The sequence below is a fragment of the Dermochelys coriacea genome, chromosome 10 (assembly GCF_009764565.3).
Source record: "Dermochelys coriacea isolate rDerCor1 chromosome 10, rDerCor1.pri.v4, whole genome shotgun sequence".
In the NCBI taxonomy this organism is placed as follows: domain Eukaryota; kingdom Metazoa; phylum Chordata; order Testudines; family Dermochelyidae; genus Dermochelys; species Dermochelys coriacea.
The window spans coordinates 31,123,614-31,148,875 of NC_050077.1; the positions used below are offsets into that span (position 1 = coordinate 31,123,614).

Below are 25,262 nucleotides of genomic sequence, written 5' to 3' on the forward strand. Positions count from 1 at the left end.
AAGCAAAAGCTAGCTGGTTGCTGCTGCTGCTTCCCTCCTATGCCGGGCCAGCATGGCAAGGGGCTAGAGGAAGGATGTCAAGAACTTGTGGCTGTGAAAATATTTAGGGGGCCCAAGGATAGAGGATTCTGTTCAAGAAGAGTGGGAGCCTAGGATGGTTCCTCCCAGCATCCACCCTAAAGGGGGAGGTGGTGCAGTTGTGCAGGAGGATCAAGAAGCACAGATAACTTGAAAGTCAGTATAACGAGGGTCATGCCAATCAGGGTTTCAATCCAGGTGCTCTTTGGGCAGGTGGTACAAGTTTATGACCATGAGGACAGGGTGGTAGGATCTGCTCCAAAGGGGCACCTCCCCACCACATTCTAGCCAATTTGGGGACCTTTATAGCTGTATAGTTGTCATTTTCAAAACACTATATAAGCATTGACTTTCAACTGATTCCCTTTGAAAGTAGTTTGATGCTTAGGCCCATTTAACAGATAGGGAAAACAGAGGCTTGGAGAAGTTAAGTGACTTGTTTAAGCACATACACCAGGGTGGTGACTCCAGACTCCTAGCTCTGGGACTAAGTCGATTCTGCTCACCTCAAGGCATCTGTCTCAGTTCTACAGATTCCCCAGGAAAAAGAGGATGTTCAGCTGAAATCACAAGTGAATTGGTGAATTAATCAGAACTTTTCCCCAAGTCTCCAGAGGCTATGCCCTATTCAATATGAAGCATGCAATCTGTCTGATTTTCCTTTTCCAGAGGAAATTGCAGGTTATCTTATGCTCAGCATTTAGGGGCTGGTGTGGGGAATCAGGTTAATAACTCCCTTTCCCAAGAATTGTTGCCTATTAGAGTGTGGTCAGGATTGATCATTTGACTCCTTTCCACAAGGAGAATCAGCCAAGATGCTATGCACATGCAGCCAGAGCTGGACAAAGCAGGGTTCTTGGATGTATTCACATTTGGCAGCTGCATACAAACAAGTGACTCACTGAGGCTACTTTGTTCTTTTTTTATTCAGTATAAAAGTCAAGTTGTAGCTCAGAGTCCGGCTCAGACTTTCTTGCTCATTAGATTGGTTTATAAAGAACTATGTTTACACAATATTCTGGTATTTTTAATACAAAATTATTTATACTCCAGTCAAAAATAAATAGAAGACAATGACTAGGAAAAGCTGTCCAGGAAGGCTCTTGGATGTTGCAGGCTTTACTGTATTTCAAGCACTGTGGAGGAACCTTCCCTACACAAAGTCAGCCTCACTCTCAATCCTGTTCAAGGATAGCATCCAGCAAGTGGTGCTTCCTCTGTAAAATCCAGAACAGCCTCTCCTGGCAAGTGGCTTTAACTCCAAAACCTCCACTCAAGCAGAGGCTCCAGCGATCAGTCTCCTGTTGGTTCCATTCAGGTCAGGGACTGAATCCCACCTCTCATCAGCTGAGGGTTGGTTCCTTTCAGCTCAGGTGTATTCGCAGAGGTGGCCACAACCCGCTGGACAGTGTGAACTGGTCTCTAGCCATTTCATGATGTGCTGCAGATGGCCACCGTGACTGCAGCCCTGGCACCACACAAACAGGCCCTTCACCACATGGTGGCACACAGCACACATGCTGGCACACTGCCGACACCTGGCCCAGAGAGAGAAGATTACACTTGAATCAGCTGCAAAGAAAGCACCCTGGGGTGAGTGGCCAGCTCAGGCAGTGAAACCATGGCATGTACCACTCAGCTCCCAGCTGGATCAAGAAACCCCTCCAATCAATGCAGACTCCTCAGGGCATGAGCTCAGTCAATCCCTACCCATACCTCAAAACTGTAACTCCTTCAGTATCTTCTTGAGCCCTTGCTGGCACAAGGCAGGGAGTTTATAAACCAGAAACCCAAGAGAGCAGGAAAAACATAATATTGGGGCCCGACATTGGATGCCTCACAGCAATGAAAGCAACTACAAATCAAACAGCTTATAAAGAAGCAACAGAACCTTGGGGAGGAAGCTTTAACCCAGGTCAGGCTGGGAACACGCATGGGAGACTGTTTACCATTCAGAAGCAGCACAGATCGTTAGTGATCTCAAGGGATCCCTGCAACAGCAGATTGTTTCTATGCTGCAGTGTGGTTCAGTGGTTAGGACAGTGCTCTGAGCGGGATGCGAGTTTTATTCCCAGCGCTGCCATTGGCCAGCTGTGTAACCTTGGGCAAATCACTTCACCTCTCTCTGCCTCCGTTTTCCTGCCATCTTGTGTCTGGTGTATTTAGAGTAAGCTCTTCAGAGCAGGACTTCTCTTTGTGGGTATATGCACAATAGGGGCCTCTAGGTGCTACTGAAGTACAAACAAATAATAACAATGGAAACTGAACAGGGTAGGAGATTACATCACATCAAGATAAAGCATTAGCTACCTCCAGACAAACACTCGCAAAATGAAGGTGCCCACCCCACTCCCCCTCCACCCTAAAGCATCTCACCTGTCGCAGATCCAGCCCTTGTTGCTCATTGGCCGCTTGCAGTTGCTGCAGTTGATGTGCAGGGTGGTGGACGCCTGATTGAGGCAGTTGATGGCTCTGCATGTGCTCAGTTTGATCACCTCATTGGAGATATTCCAGAGCTGGAAGCGCTGCAGCAGGTCGATATAGGAAGTGTACCAGTGCTCCTGGGGGGGGGGGGGGGGGAACACCTAAGTTAGCCTTGGTTCACATCAGGGTCTGTGGGCAAAGTTACTGAACCCAAATCCCCTCCCTGTGACTCCAGCCTCAGGTTAAATCACCTTTAGAAGGGGCTATCAAACGTTAGTCCAAACAAGGAGGGGTGCAGAAGGGTATACTATCTAGCTACTTCATGCATTGGTTATTCTACAGTACACACAATTAGCTGGGATGGTAACACTCCAAAGGAGATCTGATCTCTGCAGCTTTCTGTCTTTGTATTGTCAGAGAGAGAAACTAAAGCCAAAAGCATGATTCACTCTGCTCCCAAGAAATTCTTAACTCACAGTCTGTAAGACCGAAGGCCTAACTGGACTCCTTACTCAGTGGTACCTTTCCAGCTGGAAACATTATTTCTTATTCATTTAGAGTGGCTTGGTCTTACTATATATTCTGTGACAATTCTCCACCACAGTGCTCCCAAGCAGTGTGGGAACAGGTTACCAGACTAGGCCCTCGACCAACACCCACCACCTCCCTTTCAGTTAGTGTATCAGGAATGCCTTCCCCCATCTGTGCTTGGAGCTTCACGCTTGATGTGGGCTTCCTTACAGCTGTCCATGCCTTTGTCACTTCCAGACTGAGTTACTGAAATGTGCTCCAATGCAGGCTACACCTGAGGCTCTCACACTTTGGCTGGGGCCTGTCTGTTTAGCATCTCTGAAGGTGTGCCAAAATCAGCACCGGCTTCCAGGTACCATTCAAGGTGTTGGGTTTGATCTGTAAAGGCATCGTAGGGCCACATTCTCTCCAACACAAGATTAGCTGGGGCATTACAGCTGACAGCTAAGAGATACATCTGGCTATTGTCTATGGACAGCCCTCGACTCTGGGATTTCCCCCCACCAAAGCCCGAGTTTGCTCAATGCAAAGTCTGCCCAGGGCTCTCCATGGGGGACAATTGGATGAAAGGAGAAGATCTGAGCACGGACAATGAGTCAACTGCAGTTATTTGTATGCCCTGGTATAGGGCAAATTGTTCTGCACTTAGAGCTCTGGAGAGCTGTGTTTTCACAAGCCCGAATAAATATACCAAGCTAGTCTGGAGCAACGACACATGCCTGCAGCCATGCTGCTCCCTTATGTCTTGTAAGGCAAAAGGGTCAGTGCTCAGAAGGGAGAAGAGTCTCCATGGAAAACCTCACGGTGCTGGTGATGCTGCAGGTGTCTATCCTCTCTTCAAGTTGATATTATGCCAGGGTGCCAGCCTAGTGCCAGGAAGCAGGTACTGTGCTCCTAGTGAGACTGCCTTTCAGACCAGAGGCAGTACTGAGGCATTAGACACCCTGGCACTTTCTGCAGAAGTGGGTTGTTAGCCCCAGTGATTGGGCCAACTCCACACCAGAGAATTACATCTACCGTTTCAACTGGATACAGCATTTGCTTTCACTGTTGCGGGACTTCGCTGTGCACTGTTAACTAGCACCCACATTCCCTACCCCAGAAGTGGCTGCATTTCGCTAATAGATAAGTGGTTCTTGTATCTTACGGGGAGAGTGTGCAAAGCACTCTAGGGTCTTCTGGATGAAATACAAGAGATTATTATGAGAGTCTCCAAACCCTGTTTGCTGGGAGAGGGTATGCAGCAGCTTTGCTGAAGAAGCCTCTCTCTGGGAAGTACCTCCTCCCTACAGTGCTATACCTGGGTTTGCTCATCGATCTCTTTCCTGATCCGGTCGCCCAGCACGATGAGCACGGACACCGCCATCTGTACATCCCCCTGCTCGGCGTAGAAGAGGAGCATGTCCCGGACAATGGGGTTGAAAAAGTCGGGTGGCAGGCGGTTCTCGTAGAGCGAGTGAGAGATCGAGATGAGGGAGAAGGACTCCACAGGCGTCAGGGACACAGTCTCGGCCTCGTTGCCACTGACGTGAGGAGAGTCTGCCTTGTCCTGCAGGTGGTCCAGGGCAGAGGGATTGTCCACTATTTCATGGCGCAGGGGAAAGGCTTCCTGGGGGAGGATGTATTCCTGTTCTTCGGCTGCAAAGAGACAAGCCCTCTTCAGTGAGCAGGGTTAGTGCCACAGATAAAGGAGACACAAGGTGGGTGTGGTAATATCACTCACATTGTTCTTTAATATCCTGGGACAGACAGAGCTACACCACCACCAGAGAAAGGGGTCAAGGAGGGATCTGGCATCCTCTCCTGTGCAGTGAGTACATACAAGCACCTCCTGCTGATATCCAGCTGCACTGCAGTCATGCGTGTGCACTCATAGAACAAAGAACTCACCATGGGGATTCTCATGGTCCATCATGTACAGCTCATCCTCATCCCCCTCCACATCCCCCAGGAGATAGTCTGCAGGGACGTCACTGCCCTCTGTCTCCTCATTCTCTGGATGAACATGGAAACGGGAGGAAGAGCAGAGAGAGAGAGAGAGGAGACAAGTCAGGATACCCCTACAGCAGCAGAGCTTGTCAGACATTCCCTGTGCCGCTATGGTAGAAAATGCAGGCTGTTCACAAACCACAACCCAGATGCCAACTCGGCATGACCTCTGCTCTCACCCTCAGCAAACTGACCTAGGGGCTGGAGCAGGGGGTGGGACACACAAGCACAGTGCTCTGCATTGGTAAAGCACCTTCTATGCAATGACCTCAAAGTGCTTTATAGAGGGAGGGCAGCAGCATTGTCCCTTCCACAGATGGGGAAACTGAGACACAGAGGTGTGGAAAATGGTATGTCAAAGGTCACAGCATGTCACAGCGACAGGGATGGGGCAAGTCCCCAGCAGTCCTGCCTCCCAGTTCTCTGCTCTTACCACTATCTCATCCCAACCCTCCCACGTTCTAAGGGATAGACTTCAGCCTCAAGAGACTTGGGCCAATGATCTGCAGACAATTTGCACATTCACTGATCAGAATGCCTGAGGTTCTGCAACCATGATTTGGCCGGTCTTGCTGGGACAGAGTTCCCCGGGAGTGGGGACGCTAACTGGAACTAGAACTGCATCCCAACAGGACGATGGCGTCACGGTGCAATGCAGACCAGTGAGAGGTTGTCACCTGCTAACAATAACCAAGACAAAAAGAGTGTCTGATAATTGCTGGCTAGCAGTTGGGTTCAAAAGGACCAGAGCAGTACCTGAGAGCGGAGAAACACTGGTACAATTAAGGGTAGCTGTGGGCCAGCACTCTGCTAGGAGCAGGGAAGATGACTGGGAGCGTGCCGGGGTCACCCTGCGAGTAGTAACCAAGGCTGCTAGAGACCATGGAGTGTGACTGGTGTGTTGTTGGCAGGCTGACTGTGAATGTCCCAAGCAGGGAGTTACAGTAGCAAAGCATTTGAGGCATCCAGGGTTACAGGCAGGTGGTGACTTAACCCCCCGCTGTCTGGATTGCTCCGCAAACAGTGAGCACTTTGGACTCCTATTACTGAACCAGCCACTGGCACGCTCCGTTGGTCCAGCCATTGAAACGTTACCATCGTTGTTGATTAAGGTGGAGGAGGAATCCATGAGGATGTTTTCAGACCGGCTCTCTCCTTTGCTGCGCTCCAGTCTGGACTCGTTGCCCATCCCTGATGGTATATCCTTCAGGTTAAAGCTGGGAAGGAAGCCAAGCCCACATTAGCCCGTTTCTTTCTCACACTGAAAGAAGCCACAGCAGCAGCTGCTGCTCTGCTTTCAACTGATGGGAATGAAGGAGCTGGCCCATTGGGAAGGCCCATCTGACTTAGATCAGTGGGTAGTAACCAGCTCCTCTGCAGTGACTCTAACTTGGTTTAAGTAGCCATCTCTAGAGTGGTTCCCCCTTTCCTATCAGCCATTGAAGTTCCCACATATCCCCAGTATGCCTGTGCGGGCCTCCCCATCCACTTCCCCCTAACTGGGCCATGTCAGGGGATGCAGTGATTAGACTGCTCACCTGTTCATGAGTGGGAGGGAGGTACTGCCCTTCCCCAGGCTGTGGTTCAGGTTAGCAGAGGGCACAGTGCCAGGGCTGGAGTAAATAATTCGGAGCATCGTCCACGTCTGGGCAACCTGCCCCCAGGGAGAGAGAAGGGAGGAGGGGAAGGGTTAGATTGTTACCACTGTCTGTCAACCAAAGCAACATCATCAGAAAGTTGGTTTCTGGAGCATAGTTCAGGGCCCAAACTGGAAGCATGGGGCAGGACATGCATCGTCCCTTACCAGTGGTGTCTGTGGGGAGGGGACCTGCTGCAATGTAGAGTTTCCATCCACCTTGCAATGTTCCCTAGATCTTTCCTGCCCTCTCAGGTAACAGAACTGGTAGCAACCCAGGACAGCACCAGAAGTGCAGATATACTGGCAGAGCTACGCGGGGAGGAACAAGGTCAAGTCTGGCCCTGGATCTGAACACCCATAGAGTGCTGGGATCTGGGCTCTACTTTGGGTTAGTTTCTTGTCACAGGTTTCAGAGTAGCAGCCGTGTTAGTCTGTATTCACAAAAAGAAAAGGAGTACTTGTGGCACCTTAGAGACTAACAAATTTATTAGAGCATAAGCTTTCGTGAGCTACAGCTCACTTCATCAGATACATTTGGTGGAAAAAACAGAGGAGAGATTTATATACACACACACAGAGAACATGAAACAATGGGTTTATCATACACACTGTAAGGAGAGTGATCACTTAAGATAAGCCATCACCAACAGCAGGGGGGGGAAGGAGGAAAACCTTTCATGGTGACAAGCAGGTAGGCTAATTCCAGCAGTTAACAAGAATATCAGAGGAACAGTGGGGGGTGGGGTGGGAGGGAGAAATACCATGGGGAAATAGTTTTACTTTGTGTAATGACTCATCCATTCCCAGTCTCTATTCAAGCCTAAGTTAATTGTATCCAGTTTGCAAGTTAATTCCAATTCAGCAGTCTCTCGTTGGAGTCTGTTTTTGAAGTTTTTTTGTTGAAGTATAGCCACTCTTAGGTCTGTGATCGAGTGACCAGGGAGACTGAAGTGTTCTCCAACTGGTTTTTGAATGTTATAATTCTTGACGTCTGATTTGTGTCCATTCATTCTTTTACGTAGAGACTGTCCAGTTTGGCCAATGTACATGGCAGAGGGGCATTGCTGGCACATGATGGCATATATCACATTGGTAGATGCGCAGGTGAACGAGCCTCTGATAGTGTGGCTGATGTGATTAGGCCCTACGATGGTATCCCCTGAATAGATATGTGGACAGTCTCTACGTAAAAGAATTGACAGAAAGATTGACAGAGCCAGAAGAGTACCCAGAAGTCACCTACTACAGGACAGGCCCAACAAAGAAAACAACAGAACGCCACTAGCCATCACCTTCAGCCCCCAACTAAAACCTCTCCAACGCATCATCAAGGATCTACAACCTATCCTGAAGGACGAGCCATCGCTCTCTCAGATCTTGGGAGACAGACCAGTCCTTGCTTACAGACAGCCCCCCAATCTGAAGCAAATACTCACCAGCAAGCACACACCACACAACAGAACCACTAACCCAGGAACCTATCCTTGCAACAAAGCCCGTTGCCAACTCTGTCCACATATCTATTCAGGGGATACCATCATAGGGCCTAATCACATCAGCCACACTATCAGAGGCTCGTTCACCTGCGCATCTACCAATGTGATATATGCCATCATGTGCCAGCAATGCCCCTCTGCCATGTACATTGGCCAAACTGGACAGTCTCTACGTAAAAGAATGAATGGACACAAATCAGACGTCAAGAATTATAACATTCAAAAACCAGTTGGAGAACACTTCAATCTCTCTGGTCACTCGATCACAGACCTAAGAGTGGCTATACTTCAACAAAAAAGCTTCAAAAACAGACTCCAACGAGAGACTGCTGAATTGGAATTAATTTGCAAACTGGATACAATTAACTTAGGCTTGAATAGAGACTGGGAATGGATGAGTCATTACACAAAGTAAAACTATTTCCCCATGGTATTTCTCCCCCCCACCCCACCCCCCACTGTTCCTCTGATATTCTTGTTAACTGCTGGAATTAGCCTACCTGCTTGTCACCATGAAAGGTTTTCCTCCTTCCCCCCCCTGCTGTTGGTGATGGCTTATCTTAAGTGATCACTCTCCTTACAGTGTGTATGATAAACCCATTGTTTCATGTTCTCTGTGTGTGTGTATATAAATCTCTCCTCTGTTTTTTCCACCAAATGCATCCGATGAAGTGAGCTGTAGCTCACGAAAGCTTATGCTCTAATAAATTTGTTAGTCTCTAAGGTGCCACAAGTACTCCTTTTCTTTTTGCGAATGGTTTACTGGTCTCTTTGTAACAGCCCTTAACATATTTGAAGATTGTTATCAGGTTCCGCCTCAGTCTTTTCTCAAGACTGTAAATACACCCAGCTTTTTAACCTTTCCTCCTGGGTCAGGTTTTCTGAACCATTCATCATTTTTGTTGTTTTCCTCTGGACTGGACTCTCAATTTGCCCACAACTTTCTCAAAGTGTGGTGCTCAAAACTGGACACAGTACTCCAGCTAAGGCCTCATGAATGTGGAATAGAGCAGGACAAATACCTCCCATGTGTTGCATATGATACTCCTGTTAATACACTCCAGAATAATATTTGCATTTTTCACAAAATATTGTTGGCTCATATTCAATTTGTGATCCACTGTAACTCCCAGATCTTTTTCTGCATTACTGCTGCCTAACCAGTTGTTCCTCTTCTGTATTTGTGCATGTGATTTATCTTGCACTTGTTTTTACTGAATTTCATCTTGCTAATTTCAGACCAATTCTCTTATCTAGGTCATTTTGAATTCTAATCCTGTCTTCCAAAATGCTTGCAACACCTCCCAGCCTGGTGTCATCTGTAAATTTTATATGCATGCTCTCCATTCCATCCTCCAAGTCATTAATGAAAATATTGAATCGTACTAGACTCACTAGATCTAGCATTTCAAAAAGAGACCTTTCCCCCTTCCTCTGGAGCAGGGATCGGTTTTGAGGATCTGGTGGTGTTGTAGCCCATCTAACACCTTTTCTGCATTTTGTTAGGTTCCCCTCCACCCTCACTGAATCTGTATGGGGAGGATCATGTCTCCACCACCATTTGCCCAACGGGAAGGTCACTGTATTGTTTTCTCCCTACATTTCTGATCTAAATCCAGTTTAGCATCATTTCCATGTCCTCACAACTCTTCCCAATTTAGCATCACCTACAAATTTCATGAAAGTGCAGATTACTCTCTGTTCCAGAGCAAAGATAGTAAATAAGGACAGAGCTGACACAGAGGCCTGCAGCACCCCACCTCTCCTCTCCCCATCTCAGTGCTCTGTGGTTTGCCATTGCCCCGTTTGCTGTCCATCAGGGAGCATGCACAGTCCTTCTGACAGGACTCCAATCCAAACCAATCTGCATTAATCTGGCCAATGAGATTTCACGAGACATCTTGTCAAATCAAACATTAGCAGCAGATATAGCTCGGAAATCACTGTGTTTACTGAATTATGCTAAGAGAGCAGAGATGCAATAAATGTATGTAAATTTACACTATGCAAAGCTGTTCCCATTAGAGGGCAGCAGACAACCAGATATTCTCTGCAGCCCGCACGACCTGTCTCCACAGTTTGTCTATAGTATCTGGCTATACATACGATCAAGTCTTCCTATGCCATCCAGTTTGGCTTGAAGGCTCAGCTAATAAAAAGCACAGCCTGCCTCTCCCTTCCAACAGGCTGTTAGAGGGTTGCATGTACCTGGTCGCGGTCGAGCTCTTTGGCTACCTTGGCGTTGTGGTCACACAGCTCTGCCAAGGGCCTCCCTGCCAGTGCATACTGCTTGGCCGTTCTCACAAACCAATCCATGCTGCCGCTCTCCAAGTCTGTCTCAAAGACACTCAGAGCACTAGAAGAAGAGATGTACTCGAACTGCTCCGTGGGGTCCAGCTTGCGCTTGAAGAAGATAGGATGCCGCCTGTCACCGATGTAGGGCTTGCGGTTGGAGTCAGAGGAGATCAGGCTTTCTTTGGCTGCAAAGGCCAGGTCCCCAAAGAGGCTGTAGCACAGACCCTCAGGGTTGGCCCTGTCAATGGGCTGGCTGGCGTCCTTGAAGATGTGCTGGTAAAGGGTGCTGTCCTTGGAGCCCGAGAGGAGGAAGTAGGGATCGTGCAGGTGGCGCCACACAATACCCGTGGTGACGTCCTTGTGCTCTTCGAACATGGCAGACGGGATGAAGGGGCGCCGCACATCCCACACGTAGATGTTGTGGTCCACCATCATGGAGCAGGTGGCGATGTGGTACTTGCACTCAGGCCGCCACTTGACCCTCGCCACAGAGGCTATGGTTTGCACGCAGTAGATCTCTTTGGCCCTGTTGGTGTTCATGTCCCAGACCTTCACCATCTTATCTCTGCCTCCTGTCGCCAGCCAGCCCCTGGCAGCAGGGAGAAAGGAACAAGCAGAAACATTAACTGGAGAAATGTCCTGGAAGTTGATCTTGGATTATTGGCTTTTTACACAAACCTTTTAAGCCAAAGGTGGTCAGAGTGCTGCCTGCCAGCCACATGGCACTAAACAAGCACAGGTCTTGGGCACCCTCTCTTTTAGCATGGAGGCATAGCTCACCAAAACTACGGGTCCCGGCGTGCAGATATCAAAAGGGAACTGTGCATGCTGGGACCTGTAGTTCCCACAGACTACACCTGCATATTAAACAAAAGGGAGGATGCAATATCTTCCATTTTATTCAGATTAGGTGAGGCTCTCCAGCTCCTGGTTGAGAAAATTTGGTTCCCCTGATTTAAGGCAAACTGTCCTTTGCATTTCAGTCAGTGAAAATGAGAGGGGCTTCCAGCGCCCTCCTCCCACAAATGAAAGCAGAGAACAAAAAGGCTAATTTTAGGTACCTTGTGCTTCTCTCAGCTTGTGAAGATAGCTCCCCAGCATGAGATGGACAAGGAGTTCTAGGAGGCTGTACAGGATCCAGGAGTTGCATGCAACATTTTTCAGTATAAATTAATTATTTACTGGGAAATCTGACTTTTCCCCCCTGTGAATTTCAGCTGATACCTAATGGCAGGATGGCAAATGTGCCTAAGACACAAGCAAGCTGTGTTTTAAAGCAGTTCTCTCAAACTCTGAGCTGATCAAGTTGGTGAAACACAATGGACATACCTGATATTGCCCAGTCCAGTAGCTCACTTCTGATTTACTAGTTACTGCTGGCTATCCCACAGAACAGCAAGAGTGACTTGTTTTATAAGCCATGCTGCTCCTTCCGATATTCAGGAGAGAGCTGTGTAACCATCAAGTTCTCAGCACCCCACCACACAGTTTTCATAGAACCACAGTGTGAAGGCATCACCCTCAGGAATTTTTTTTGACAAGACAGAGAGATTGCCATGGGCAGAGCGGGGCTCAACCGGGGCGGTCAGTATAGCACATACCTGTCCTCTAGATGCCAGTCACAGCAGAAGACAGGCCCATTGTGAGCTGTGAACATCCTCTCGTAGCGGTCTGGCCGGCGGATGTCCCACAGCTGCACATTCCCATTCTCAAAGGTTGCAGCAAAGGTGAAGTAATCACGGATGCTAAACTGCACATCACGCACGCTTTCCGACTGGCCTGAGGGACAATAGGAACGTAGACCAGATCCGACAGGGCCCCAGCAAAGTCATTCCCCCTGGTGGTGTTAACGCTCATGTTTGCTAGACAGGGTCTACAATTAGCTGCAATGGCAGGCCAGCCTGATTCACTCCTGGACTCAGCCCAGTGCACCCTGGGCGTAGGAAAAGCAGAAATCACCTCTACTAATGCTCCAAAGGAAACCAGCGGCCACCCTGGTTCAGAACAGTTTCCTTTGCAAAGCTGGCACTGCCTCTGCCCTACTTAGTCCATAAATAGAGAACTTCAGAGCTGTCAATCCAGCACCTGTCCATCATACTTTTTTTTGTCCTAGTCTCTCTCCAAATCCCTGTGCATCTCTCTTACCCAGGCAGTAACTGTGTCATCAGAACCGCTGCTTTCCTAAGGTACCAGACTTCAAGGCACCAGATATGGGCAACTGCGTTGGGATGTGGGTGGGAAAAGGGTATGATTCAGGGACAATGGGAAGCAGATCCACCCTCCCCCAACAGCTGTAACACCACTCTAACAACTGACATAGATAATGCAGCTCTAGACATCGGCTACACACAGTTTTCAAATTAGACCAAAAAGCTGCATGTCCTGAGCCTGAAATCCCAGATGATAATGACATAGGCTTACATCACTGGCCGCTATGGACTAGAAGTCCCACCAGCAGGGACTCTGTCCCCCAATCACTTGCTTGGATCATCGTAGCCCCAGAAGGGGTAAATCTTTACCACAATGAAGCACAAAGAGATCAGAGGGACAAAGGCCTGGAACACAGGGGATTATCTGGTAATTTCCCCTTATTTAAGGCGATAATTGACAACTCCAGCCTGCAACATACGCTATAAGCATCCTAATGCACAGAACACTGGCCAAGTGAGCCCAAGATTGGGGCTTGGTCTAAACTTAAAACTTATACTTGCATAGCTATGTTGGTTAGGAGTGTGAAAAAACCACAGCCCTAGAAACATAGCTATGCCAACAAAACCCACAGTGGAGACACAAATGTTCCGACAGATGCACTCTCCTCTCACATTAGCTAACACTGTATGGGAAGATGGCGTTACTACATCGGAAGAACTCCTCCTCCTGTTGGCTTACACTGTGTCTACACTATGCAGCCTATCCCAGCATAGGCTCTGCAGTGTAGACATGGCCAGAGCCCTTACCAGAGAAGGTGCTGACAGAGTCTTTCTTGCGTAGGTCAAAGCATTTCATATAGCCGTCCTGGGAGCCACTGAGGAGCATATACACCTCAGTGGGATGGAAGCACACTTTGTTAACTGTCCGCTTGTGTTCAGTGAACAGCTGGTCCTGTTTGTTACGGGATGGCTTTCCGAGGTTCCAGGTCACAACCACACCATTGGTAGCTGCTGTGGCCAACAGGTTCTCATCCATCTGATGCCACACCACGTCAGCACAGCTGAAGTTCAGGGATGGCTTACGGCCAACACGCAAGTTTAGCTTCTCCACAAACTGATCTTCATCTATTGAATAGATCTTGAAAATGTTGCGGCCAGCTACCACCACCTGAGCGGCATCACGACACACACTGATGGCATTAGCAGGGGCATCCAGGTGACAGAACATGGTACGTCCCGTGATGGTGTTGCCACTAAGGGCAGTGGTAACCCTGGCCATTTTCTCCATGGTTGTCCTCTATGTGACTTCCTCTTTTTAGACACCACTGGATGCCCTGCCCAAAGAGAAGGCTTTGAGACTCATATCTCCACATGCAGCATTCTCACAGGTGAGTCCATTTCCACCAACTGCTTACAGACCTCATTAAAACTTTCTTGAAAGAAAATGAATTGATTTATGCAGCATCTAGGATTCTCTTTCTACTGTTCCAACCGGACTTGCATACCACTTTCCCTGATCACATTAATCAATCAGTCTTTAACTATAGAAACTACTGCACAGCCACTTACTTAAAACAGTAGCTCAGATTCAGCCCTGGTGTCTCTTTGGTCATCCCCTGCATGTACTTTCCAGTAAGTCCATGTTAACCTTTCAGAGATTTCAGTTTCCTTCTTAATTCAAATATCTGAGAAAATACCCCATTTGCAGGAACAACTCTCGCTGTCAGTAAGGGCCTGTAAAGCAAGAGAAGAATCCCTCAGAAGGCAAAATGCAGTGATGAGGGCAGATGTGAGCCAATGAGCTATTGAGTAATACAAGACATAACAGGGTTAGACTGCAGACTTCTTCATCATAAGGTTATAACACCCAAAGTTTTCAGAGTAGCAGCCGTGTTAGTCTGTATTCTCAAAAAGAAAAGGAGTACTTGTGGCACCTTAGAGACTAACAAATTTATTAGAGCATAAGCTTTCGTGAGCTACAGCTCACTTCATCCGATGAAGTGAGCTGTAGCTCACGAAAGCTTATGCTCTAATAAATTTGTTAGTCTCTAAGGTGCCACAAGTACTCCTTTTCTTTTTGAGAACACCCAAAGTGGTTGCAAGCACCAGAGAAAGAATTTCATTTCTGTTTTAATAGTGAATTTAGTGCTGAAGAGTGACTGCAATAGAGAGGGAGGTAGTGTTTGTTATCCAGACAACTGCAACACAGGCTGCAATGGGGCAAGCTCTCCATACAGACTGCGTACCTCAACCATGGAGGGTCCACCTGATGCAGTGAAATTAGAGTTCAAACCCCCATCCTAGGCCTCTCTGCTGAGAAAATGACAAGCATCCCTCATTTTAGAGCCATATTTGTCACCCTCCCACACAGTTCTCGTGCTTTCTCACTGGCACCAATACAAAGTCAGGGCAGCAGGATCACCAAGCAGAGGTTTTAGATCAGTGGTTCTCAACCTTTTTGGACTCAGGACCCATTTATAAATGTTTATGGCCTGTCATGACTCCATAAATAGTCTGGGGGTGCAGGCCTTGGGGTGGTTTCAGTCAGGTCCTGCCCAGCACTCACCCCACACTGGCAGCTCTTGTGCTGTAGGGCTTGGCTCTCCGCTCCAGGCATTGCAAACTCTGGGGTTGCAGCACTGGGACCAAATTTGTGGAAGTGGAGTTGTGACCTGGCTCATGGAGTTGCAGTGCCACTCACTCAAATTTGGCCAACTGGACACACTTAAGGGGCACTGGGACCCCGGAAGTTGCAGTGCCTGGAGCAGGAAGGTGAGCCCAGCCATCCCTTTGGGATGGGAGCTGCCACAAGACCCTCTGAAACATTCCAGCAACCCAATTTTGGGTCTTCACCGTGGGTTGAGAAACCGTGTTATCAACCAAAGTTTAAATCCTCTCATCCATTTTGAGATCTTCCCAAGAGATGGGAAGGAGTCTTGGCATGTTGCTAAACCGCAGTAACAAACACATTCTGGTTTAACACAACCCTCTGCCCCCTAATGTTCCTCAAGGTGCCCCAAACCATACAGCAAAGTAATGAGATAATGGCTCTCCAGGAAACCACAGCGACCACAACCCCTCACCCACAGCCTTGGACACTGGAACCCCCTGTTGAGAGGGAGCCAAAACAACAAAGCAGCTGGTTGCCTATCCTTACAGCCATGGGTCTGGTTGCTCCCTACAGAGAAGGGCAGAGCCACCATGGGTTACTGATTAGCAGAAGGGTGGACAGTTTGGGGTGATGGGGCTCTTCACAAGTGGGCTAGAAGCCTGGGTCCCCCTGCTTAGAATAGCTCCTCCCAATCCCTTTCTTAATCCTCATCTCCTCCCTGGCAGCCCATGGCCCCCCCTTCCTTTCCCCTGCCCCCTCCCTTGGCCCCCCCCACCTTTCCTCTCAGTCCTCCTGCCCCTCCTCCTTACCTCCCCCCCACAACCCCTGCCTTACCCTCCCACCTCCTAACCGCGGTCTCCCCCCAGTCTCTTCCTTAACCCCCCCCCCGCCCGGCCCCTTCGGTCTCCCCCGACTCCCTTCCTTACCCCCCCCGCCCGGCCCCTTCGGTCTCCCCCGACTCCCTTCCTTACCCCCCCCGCCCGGCCCCTTCGGTCTCCCCCGACTCCTTTCCTTACCCCCCCCCCCGCCCGGCCCCTTCGGTCTCCCCCGACTCCCTTCCTTACCCCCCCCCCGCCCGGCCCCTTCGGTCTCCCCACACTCCCTTCCTTACCCCCCCCGCCCGGCCCCTTCGGTCTCCCCACACTCCCTTCCTTACCCCCCCCCCGCCCGGCCCCTTCGGTCTCCCCACACTCCCTTCCTTACCCCCCCGCTCAGCCCCTTCGGTCTCCCCACACTCTCCTCTTTACCCCCCCCGCCCGGCCCCTTCGGTCTCCCCCGACACCCTTCCTTACCGCCCCCCCCGTCTCCCCACACTCCCCTCTTTACCCCCCCCCGCCCAGCCCCTTCGGTCTCCCCACACTCCCTTCCTTACCCCCCCCGGCAGCCCATGGCCCCTTCGGTCTCCCCCGACTCCCTTCCTTACCCCCCCCCCGCCCGGCCCCTTCGGTCTCCCCAGACTCCCTTCCTTACCCCCCCCCCCGCCCGGCCCCTTCGGTCTCCCCACACTCCCTTCCATACCCCCCCCCGCCCGGCCCCTTCGGTCTCCCCACTCTCCCTTCCTTACCCCCCCGGCAGCCCATGGCCCCTTCGGTCTCCCCAGACTCCCTTCCTTACCCCCCCCCGCCCGGCCCCTTCGGTCTCCCCACTCTCCCTTCCTTACCCCCCCTGGCAGCCCATGGCCCCTTCGGTCTCCCCCGACTCCCTTCCTTACCCCCCCCCCCCGCCCGGCCCCTTCGGTCTCCCCACACTCCCCTCTTTACCTCCCCCCGCCCGGCCCCTTCGGTCTCCCCACACTCCCTTCCTTACCCCCCCCCGCCCAGCCCCTTCGGTCTCCCAACATTCCCTTCCATACCCCCCCCGCCCGGCCCCTTCGGTCTCCCCAGACTCCCTTCCTTACCCCCCCCACGCCCGGCCCCTTCGGTCTCCCCACTCTCCCTTCCTTACCCCCCCCCCCGGCAGCCCATGGCCCCTTCGGTCTCCCCTCACTCCCCTCTTTACCCCCCCCCGCCCGGCCCCTTCGGTCTCCCCTCACTCCCCTCTTTACCCCCCCCCGCCCGGCCCCTTCGGTCTCCCCACACACCCTTCCTAACCCCCCCCGCCCGGCCCCTTCGGTCTCCCCGGACTCCCTTCCTTACCCCCCCCCCGCCGGGCCCCTTCGGTCTCCCCACACTCCCTTCCTAACCCCCCCCCCGGCCCCTTCGGTCTCCCCACACTCCCCTCTTTACCCCCCCCGCCCAGACACCCTTCGGATCTCCCCAGACTCCCTTCCTTACACTACCACCACCCCCGCCCAGTCCCCTTCTGTCTCCCCAGACTCTCCCTTCCTTACCCCCCCCCCCGCCCGGCCCCTTCGGTGCCTCCCACACTCCCTTCCTAACCCCCCCCGCCCCTTCGGTCGCCCCACACTCCCTTCCTTACCCCCCCCCGCCCGGCCCCTTCCGTCTCCCCACACGCCCTTCCTTACCCCCCCCCCCCCGCCCGGCCCCTTCGGTCTCCCCACACTCCCTTCCTTACCCCCCCCGGCAGCCCGGCCCCTTCGGTCTCCCCCGACTCCCTTCCTTACCCCCCCCCCGCCCGGCCCCTTCGGTCTCCCCCGACTCCCTTCCTTACCCCCCCCCCCGCCCGGCCCCTTCGGTCTCCCCACACTCCCTTCCTTACCCCCCCCCCGCCCGGCCCCTTCGGTCTCCCCACACTCCCTTCCTTACCCCCCCCCGCCCCTTCTGTCTCCCCACACTCCCTTCCATACCCCCCCCGCCCCTTCTGTCTCCCCAGACTCCCTTCCTTACCCCCCCCGCCCGGCCCCTTCGGTCTCCCCACACTCCTTTCCTTACCCCCCCCCACCCGGCCTCTTCGGTCTCCCCACTCTCCCTTCCTTACCCCCCCCGGCAGCCCATGGCCCCTTCGGTCTCCCCCGACTCCCTTCCTTACCCCCCCCCGCCCGGCCCCTTCGGTCTCCCCACACTCCCTTCCTTACCCCCCCCCGCCCAGCCCCTTCGGTCTCCCCACACTCCCTTCCTTACCCCCCCCCCGCCCAGCCCCTTCGGTCTCCCCACACTCCCTTCCTAACCCCCCCCCGGCCCCTTCGGTCTCCCCACACTCCCTTCCTTACCCCCCCCGCCCGGCCCCTTCGATCTCCCCACACTCCCCTCTTTACCCCCCCCCCGCCCGGCCCCTTCGGTCTCCCCAGACTCCCTTCCTTACCCCCACCCCGCCCGGCCCCTTCGGTCTCCCCAGACTCCCTTCCTTACCCCCCCCCCGCCCGGCCCCTTCGGTCTCCCCACACTCCCTTCCACCCCCCCCCCCCGCCCATTCTGTCTCCCCAGACTCCCTTCCTTACCCCCCCCCCGCCTGGCCCCTTCGGTCTCCCCACACTCCCTTCCTAACCCCCCCGGCCCCTTCCGTCTCCCCACACTCCTTCCTTACCCCCCCCCGCCCGGCCCCTTCGGTCTCCCCACACTCCCTTCCTTACCCCCCCCCCCGGCCCCTTCGGTCTCCCCACACTCCCCTCATTACCCCCCCCCCCCCGCCCGCCCCTTCGTCTCCCCACTCCCTTCCTTACCACCCCCCCCCCCGGCCCCTTCGTCTCCCCACACTCCCTTCCTTACCCCCCCCCCCCGGCCCCTTCGGTCTCCCCACACTCCCTTCCTAACCCCCCCGGCCCCTTCGGTCTCCCCACTCCCTTCCTTACCCCCCCCGCCCGGCCCCTTCGGTCTCCCCACACTCCCTTCCTTACCCCCCCCGGCAGCCCATGGCCCCTTCGGTCTCCCCACTCCCTTCCTTACCCCCCCCCCCCCCCCGCCCGCCCCTTCGTCTCCCCAGAGTCCCTTCCTTACCACCCCCCCCCCCCCGCCCGGCCCCTCCGGTCTCCCCCGACTCCCTTCCTTACCCCCCCCCCCCCCGGCCCCTTCTGTCTCCCCAGACTCCCTTCCTTACCCCCCCCCCCGCCCGCCCCTTCGGTCTCCCCACTCTCCCTTCCTTCCCCCCCCCCCCGCCCGGCCCCTTCTGTCTCCCCACACTCCCTTCCTTACCCCCCCCCCCCCGGCCCCTTCGGTCTCCCCACACTCCCTTCCTTACCCCCCCCCGCCCGGCCCCTTCGGTCTCCCCAGACTCCCTTCCTTACCCCCCCCCCGCCCGGCCCCTTCGGTCTCCCCACACTCCCTTCCTTACCCCCCCCCGCCCGGCCCCTTCGGTCTCCCCACACTCCCTTCCTTACCCCCCCCCCCCCGGCCCCTTCGGTCTCCCCAGACTCCCTTCCTTACCCCCCCCCGCCCGGCCCCTTCCGTCTCCCCACACTCCCTTCCTTACCCCCCCCGCCCGGCCCCTTCGGTCTCCCCACACTCCCTTCCTACCCCCCCGCCCGGCCCCTTCGGTCTCCCCACACTCCCTTCCTTACCCCCCCCAGCCCTGGCCCTTCGGTCTCCCCCGACTCCCTTCCTTACCCCCCCCCCCGCCCCCCCTTCGTCTCCCCAGACTCCCTTCCTTACCCCCCCCCCCCCGCCCGGCCCCTTCGGTCTCCCCACACTCCCTTCCTTACCTCCCCCCCACCCGGCCCCTTCGTCTCCCCACTCCCTTCCTACCCCCCCCCCGCCCCTTCGTCTCCCCAACTCCCTTCCTTACCCCCCCCCCCCGCCCCTTCGGTCTCCCCACACTCCCTTCCTTACCCCCCCCCCCCGGCCCCTTCGGTCTCCCCACTCTCCCTTCCTTACCCCCCCCCGGCAGCCCATGGCCCCTTCGGTCTCCCCAGACTCCCTTCCTTACCCCCCCCCGCCCGGCCCCTTCCGTCTCCCCACACTCCCTTCCTTACCCCCCCCCGGCCCCTTCGGTCTCCCCACACTCCCTTCCTTACCCCCCCCCGCCCGGCCCCTTCGGTCTCCCCACACTCCCTTCCTAACCCCCCCCCCCCGCCCCTTCGGTCTCCCACACTCCCTTCCTTACCCTCCCCCGCCCGGCCCCTTCGATCTCCCCACACTCCCCTCTTTACCACCCCCCCGCCCAGCCCCTTCCGTCTCCCCAGACTCCCTTCCTTACCCCCCCCCCCCCGGGCCCCTTCGGTCTCCCCAGACTCCCTTCCTTACCCCCCCCCCCGCCCGGCCCCTTCGGTCTCCCCACACTCCCTTCCATACCCCCCCCCCGCCCATTCTGTCTCCCCAGACTCCCTTCCTTACCCCCCCCCGCCTGGCCCCTTCGGTCTCCCCACACTCCCTTCCTAACCCCCCCGGCCCCTTCCGTCTCCCCACACTCCTTTCCTTACCCCCCCCGCCCGGCCCCTTCGGTCTCCCCACACTCCCTTCCTTAGCCCCGCCCGGCCCCTTCGGTCTCCCCACACTCCCCTCTTTACCCCCCCCCGCCCAGCCCCTTCGGTCTCCCCAGACTCCCTTCCTTACCACCCCCCCCGCCCGGCCCCTTCTGTCTCCCCAGACTCCCTTCCTTACCCCCCCCCGCCCGGCCCCTTCGGTCTCCCCACACTCCCTTCCTAACCCCCCCCCCGGCCCCTTCGGTCTCCCCACACTCCCTTCCTTACCCCCCCCGCCCGGCCCCTTCCGTCTCCCCACACTCCCTTCCTACCCCCCCCGCCCGGCCCCTTCGGTCTCCCCCGACTCCCTTCCTTACCCCCCCCCCCGCCCGGCCCCTTCTGTCTCCCCACACTCCCTTCCTTACCCCCCCCCCCCGGCCCCTTCGGTCTCCCCAGACTCCCTTCCTTACCCCCCCCCCGCCCGGCCCCTTCGGTCTCCCCAGACTCCCTTCCTTACCCCCCCCCCCCCGGCCCCTTCGGTCTCCCCACACTCCCTTCCTTACCCCCCCCCCGCCCGGCCCCTTCCGTCTCCCCAGACTCCCTTCCTTACCCCCCCCCTCCCGGCCCCTTCGGTCTCCCCACACTCCCTTCCTTACCCCCCCCGCCCGGCCCCTTCGGTCTCCCCAGACTCCCTTCCTTACCCCCCCCCGCCCGGCCCCTTCGGTCTCCCCCGACTCCCTTCCTTACCCCCCCCCCGCCCGGCCCCTTCGGTCTCCCCACACTCCCTTCCATACCCCCCCCCGCCCATTCTGTCTCCCCAGACTCCCTTCCTTACCCCCCCCCGCCTGGCCCCTTCGGTCTCCCCACACTCCCTTCCTAACCCCCCCCGGCCCCTTCCGTCTCCCCACACTCCTTTCCTTACCCCCCCCGCCCGGCCCCTTCGGTCTCCCCACACTCCCTTCCTAACCCCCCCCGCCCGGCCACTTCGGTCTCCCCACACTCCCCTCTTTACCCCCCCCGCCCAGCCCCTTCGGTCTCCCCAGACTCCCTTCCTTACCCCCCCCCCCCCGCCCCTTCGGTCTCCCCACACTCCCTTCCTAACCCCCCGCCCGGCCACTTCGGTCTCCCCACACTCCCCTCTTTACCCCCCCCCGCCCAGCCCCTTCGGTCTCCCCAGACTCCTTCCTTACCCCCCCCCCGGCCCCTTCGGTCTCCCCACACTCCCTTCCTTACCCCCCCCGGCAGCCCATGGCCCCCCTTCCTTACCCCGCCCCGTCGCCTCAGTCCCCCCGCCGGCCCGGAGCGGCTCGGGCATGGGCAGCAGGCCCAGCTCTCACGGGGGAAGCGGGCCCGGGCTGGGGGCCGAGCCCGGCACCTACCGCGGGGAGCGGAACAACTTCGGGCCCGTCCGGCTCCTCCGCCGCGGCACGGAAACGCCGCTCGGCTCCGCTCCGCCCTTCCGCCGCCGGTAGCGCCCCGCCCCCAGGCCCGGCCGGAGCCCGGCGGAGGGGAGAAGGCAGCGGCGGGGCTTAGGGGTGCTCAGGGGAGGGCTCCCCGGCTAGATTTAGGGGTACTAAGCGCAGGGCTTCCCCGGCGAGGGCTAGGCCAGGGGCTCATTGGGTTCTCCTAGTTAGTTTTCCTGAAGGTAGGGCTCCCCTTGCTAATGTTAGGGTGTGAGATCCTGTACCCCATATAAAAAGAAAAGGAGGACTTGTGGCACCCCATAGGACACCCTGTACCCCCTGTTCACCACTTTTATATGGTTAGGATAGTGTATGCCTTGTGGGGAATCATTTGAAAACTCATAATCTGCTGAACATCATTGGCCTGTCAAGATGTGTGTAAGGGCACTGTGTGTAAAGCTAGGAGCTTTTACTATGTTTGTTACTTTGAAATATGCTATAATCCACAGAGGAGCTCCTCAGAGATAACAAAGGACTGATCATGGGTGTTAGAAAATTATTAACTGCTGAAACAACCCTTCGCTAGCAGGGGAGACTGTAAATAAAGAATTTACATATATCCAAGACAAATCAAACTGCACGTACACAGAAGTGGTAAGCAAGAAATTTACAATTTACCTAAAAGATGGTTCGAATCTAACATACACAGGAGACTGTTTTGTCTACGCCCCATCTAGGGGGTAATCCTTAAAAGGGTGGGGAGTTATAAGAATGGAGATCTCACAACACAGAAATTATCTCTTTGACCCCCATGTCTGCTCACAGTAACAACAATACTTGAAAGAACAAAGGAAGCTTTTGGAACTAGGGGGAGGGGTCCTAGCTGGAAGGCTTTCCAGCTAGTATGAACTTCTGTAAGCTTTTGGGTGAGAAAAAAACATTTTTGTTTGTTTGTTTCCAACATCCCTTTGTGACGTTGCGCTCCATATGCTCTATGGAAATATGCTTATGAATATGACACAACTGGAATATACTTTACGCTAAATACCCCTTGTAGGGTGTCATTAGAAAGCTTGTAATCTACTAAGTGTGTTCATCCTATTTGTTTGCATGTATTATTTCTATATCTGGAGTTAGGAGAATAAGATATAAACTTGTATCACTGATGTAAACATATTAAGTGGAGGCCATTAAGGATGCTCCAGAAACAATCAGTTCTAAATGACCTTAGTTACTTGAAAGCCTTCCTGTGTATGTGTGGGTCAGCCCATGGGGAATGGAGATTAGGGGTCTTACAGTCACATGAGACCATATCACTTGATAATGAAATCCATCTTAAATCTGGTACTTTTCCGTTTAGAAGGAGGGGTGGGGACCCAGAGAGACAAAAAATTCCCACCTTATGCCAAAGCTATAAAACGGGGTGGGGCAGGACAAAAGGGCCTGCCGGTCATGAGAAAACCCATGCTTACCACCTGAGATGTCTGCTGGAACTAATAAGGACTGTACCGGGGAAAGGATTGGGGCCAGACTAGGAAGGAGTCTAGTCTGTGAAAGAAGCTTATTGGAACATTTCTGAGGGTGAGATATTACCTGTAATGAGTTTCTAAATGTATTAGGCTTAGACTTGTGTGTTTTTGCTTTATTTTGCTTGGTGACTTTCTTTATTCTGTCTGTTATTACTTGAAACCACTTAAATCCTACTTTTTATACTTAATAAAATCACTTTTGTGTATTAATAAACACAGAGTAAGTGATTAATACCTGGGGGAGCAAACAGCTGTGCATATCTCTCTATCAGTGATATAGCGGGCGAACAATTAATGAATTTACCCTGTATAAGCTTTACACAGAGTAAAATGGATGAATTTGTGGTTCAGGCTCCCAGGAAAGTCCCTGTTAACTGAGAAGCCCCGGGGCTGAGTGAATCTCAGTTTCAGTGAACTGCAGAGAGGCGTGGCCCAACCTCTGGGTCTGTGCTGGAGCTGACTGGAGTGTCTAACTCAGTAAGACAGGAGTGGAGGGGCACCAGTTCTGGCAGGAGGGTTGTTCTTCATGGTATCCCAGTTTATCCAGTGACAGTCTCGAGGGGAGTCTCTGTGACTAAACCCGTCACAGTGGATGGAATGCAACATCACACCTCCTCCTGAACTTACTGCCAAAGACTTGGACGCTGTCCATGGTGGAGACACTATTCGATTTAAGATGGCTTTTATTATCAGGTGACATGGTCACATGTCTAGACCCCCAGTCTCCATTCCCCATGGGCTGGCCCAAACAGACACAAGAAGGCTTTCAAGTAACTAAGGCTATTTACAACTGATTGTTTCTGGAGCACCCTTAATTGTTTCCACTTAATATGTTTACATCAGTGATACATGTGTATATCTTATTCTCCTAACTCCAGATATAGAAATAATACATGCAAACAAATAGGATGAACACCCTTAGTAGATTACTAGCTTTCTAATGACACCCTACAAGGGGTATTTAGTGTAAAGCGTATTCCAGTTATGTCATATTTCCATAAAACATATTTCTATAAAGCATATGGAGTGCAACATCACACCTTTAGCTTGGTAAAATTTAAGAATTAGCTTGTGTGCTTATCTTTTGTAACCAATTCTGATTTTTCAGCCTTACCACTTATAATTACTTAAAATCTATCTTTCTCTAATTAATAGAGACAAATTCAGACTTTCAATAGAATGCAGTGAGATAGCTGCTTTGCTGCACATGAAACCCTGAGCCATAATCAGGTCATCTACAAATGATTTAGCACCAGGATCCTCATGAACATGTGGTGCACTATGGGTGAGAGACGGTTCCCTTCTGTCCACACTCCAGTCCTGACAAACTAATGGCTCTCTGCACTATGCCCTGCTTCCACAGAAAAGGTGGTCAGCTATCCAGGGTTTACCAAGGCTCCATGTTACTGCAGTATCTTTGTGTTTAGGGGGAATTCTGATTTAGAGGGGTTCAGTCATAATCTCACAGATAGCAGCTTTGCCCCATTAGCTCTTCAGCCAAGTACACACACCAAATTTCTGAACCTGTGGTTCCTCTTGTACAAAGCAGGATTACTGTTGCAATGACACATCATCAGTAGGCTAAAACTAACCTGTTTCATGGCAGTCTAAACCCAACTCGCATTCCCTATTAGTGGGTAAATAATCCAATAGTTGGTAAATTCTGCTTCACAGTGTAAGGAACAGCCAACATTGAAGGCTCAAAATCATAGGCACCGACTCTGTGGGTGCTCCGGGGCTGGAGCACCCACAGGGAAAAATTAGTGTGTGCTCTGCACCCATTAGCAGCCAATCTCCCCTCCCCCCTCTCCCCACCCCTCCTCCTTTTCCTCCTCCTCCCCCCCCATAGTGCGCCGCGTCCCTGCTCTTCCGCTTACCTCCAGC

The 25,262-nt window shown here is 53.6% G+C and overlaps 1 protein-coding gene across 4 annotated transcripts; it reads right to left on the reverse strand.

The window, feature by feature from the left end:
• Positions 1 to 986: 986 nt before the first annotated feature.
• WDR24 (WD repeat domain 24) lies at positions 987 to 21,942 on the reverse strand. 4 transcript variants are annotated; one of them, XM_038418035.2, is made up of 10 exons: positions 21,826 to 21,942; positions 13,410 to 14,336; positions 12,054 to 12,231; positions 10,366 to 11,041; positions 6,561 to 6,676; positions 6,118 to 6,239; positions 4,924 to 5,028; positions 4,334 to 4,671; positions 2,455 to 2,639; positions 987 to 1,616 (listed from the first exon to the last, which is right to left on the reverse strand). In XM_038418035.2, exons 2-10 carry the CDS (start codon positions 13,888 to 13,890, stop codon positions 1,448 to 1,450), a joined length of 2,370 nt encoding a protein of 789 aa, XP_038273963.1. In that variant the 5' UTR covers positions 13,891 to 14,336; positions 21,826 to 21,942; the 3' UTR covers positions 987 to 1,447. The 4 variants fall into 4 exon arrangements, with proteins under 4 accessions (XP_038273963.1, XP_043349565.1, XP_038273961.1 ...); XM_043493630.1 differs by having other exon boundaries at positions 13,410 to 13,936; positions 21,826 to 21,902; XM_038418033.2 differs by having other exon boundaries at positions 21,713 to 21,850.
• Between the last annotated feature and the right edge of the window lie 3,320 nt (positions 21,943 to 25,262).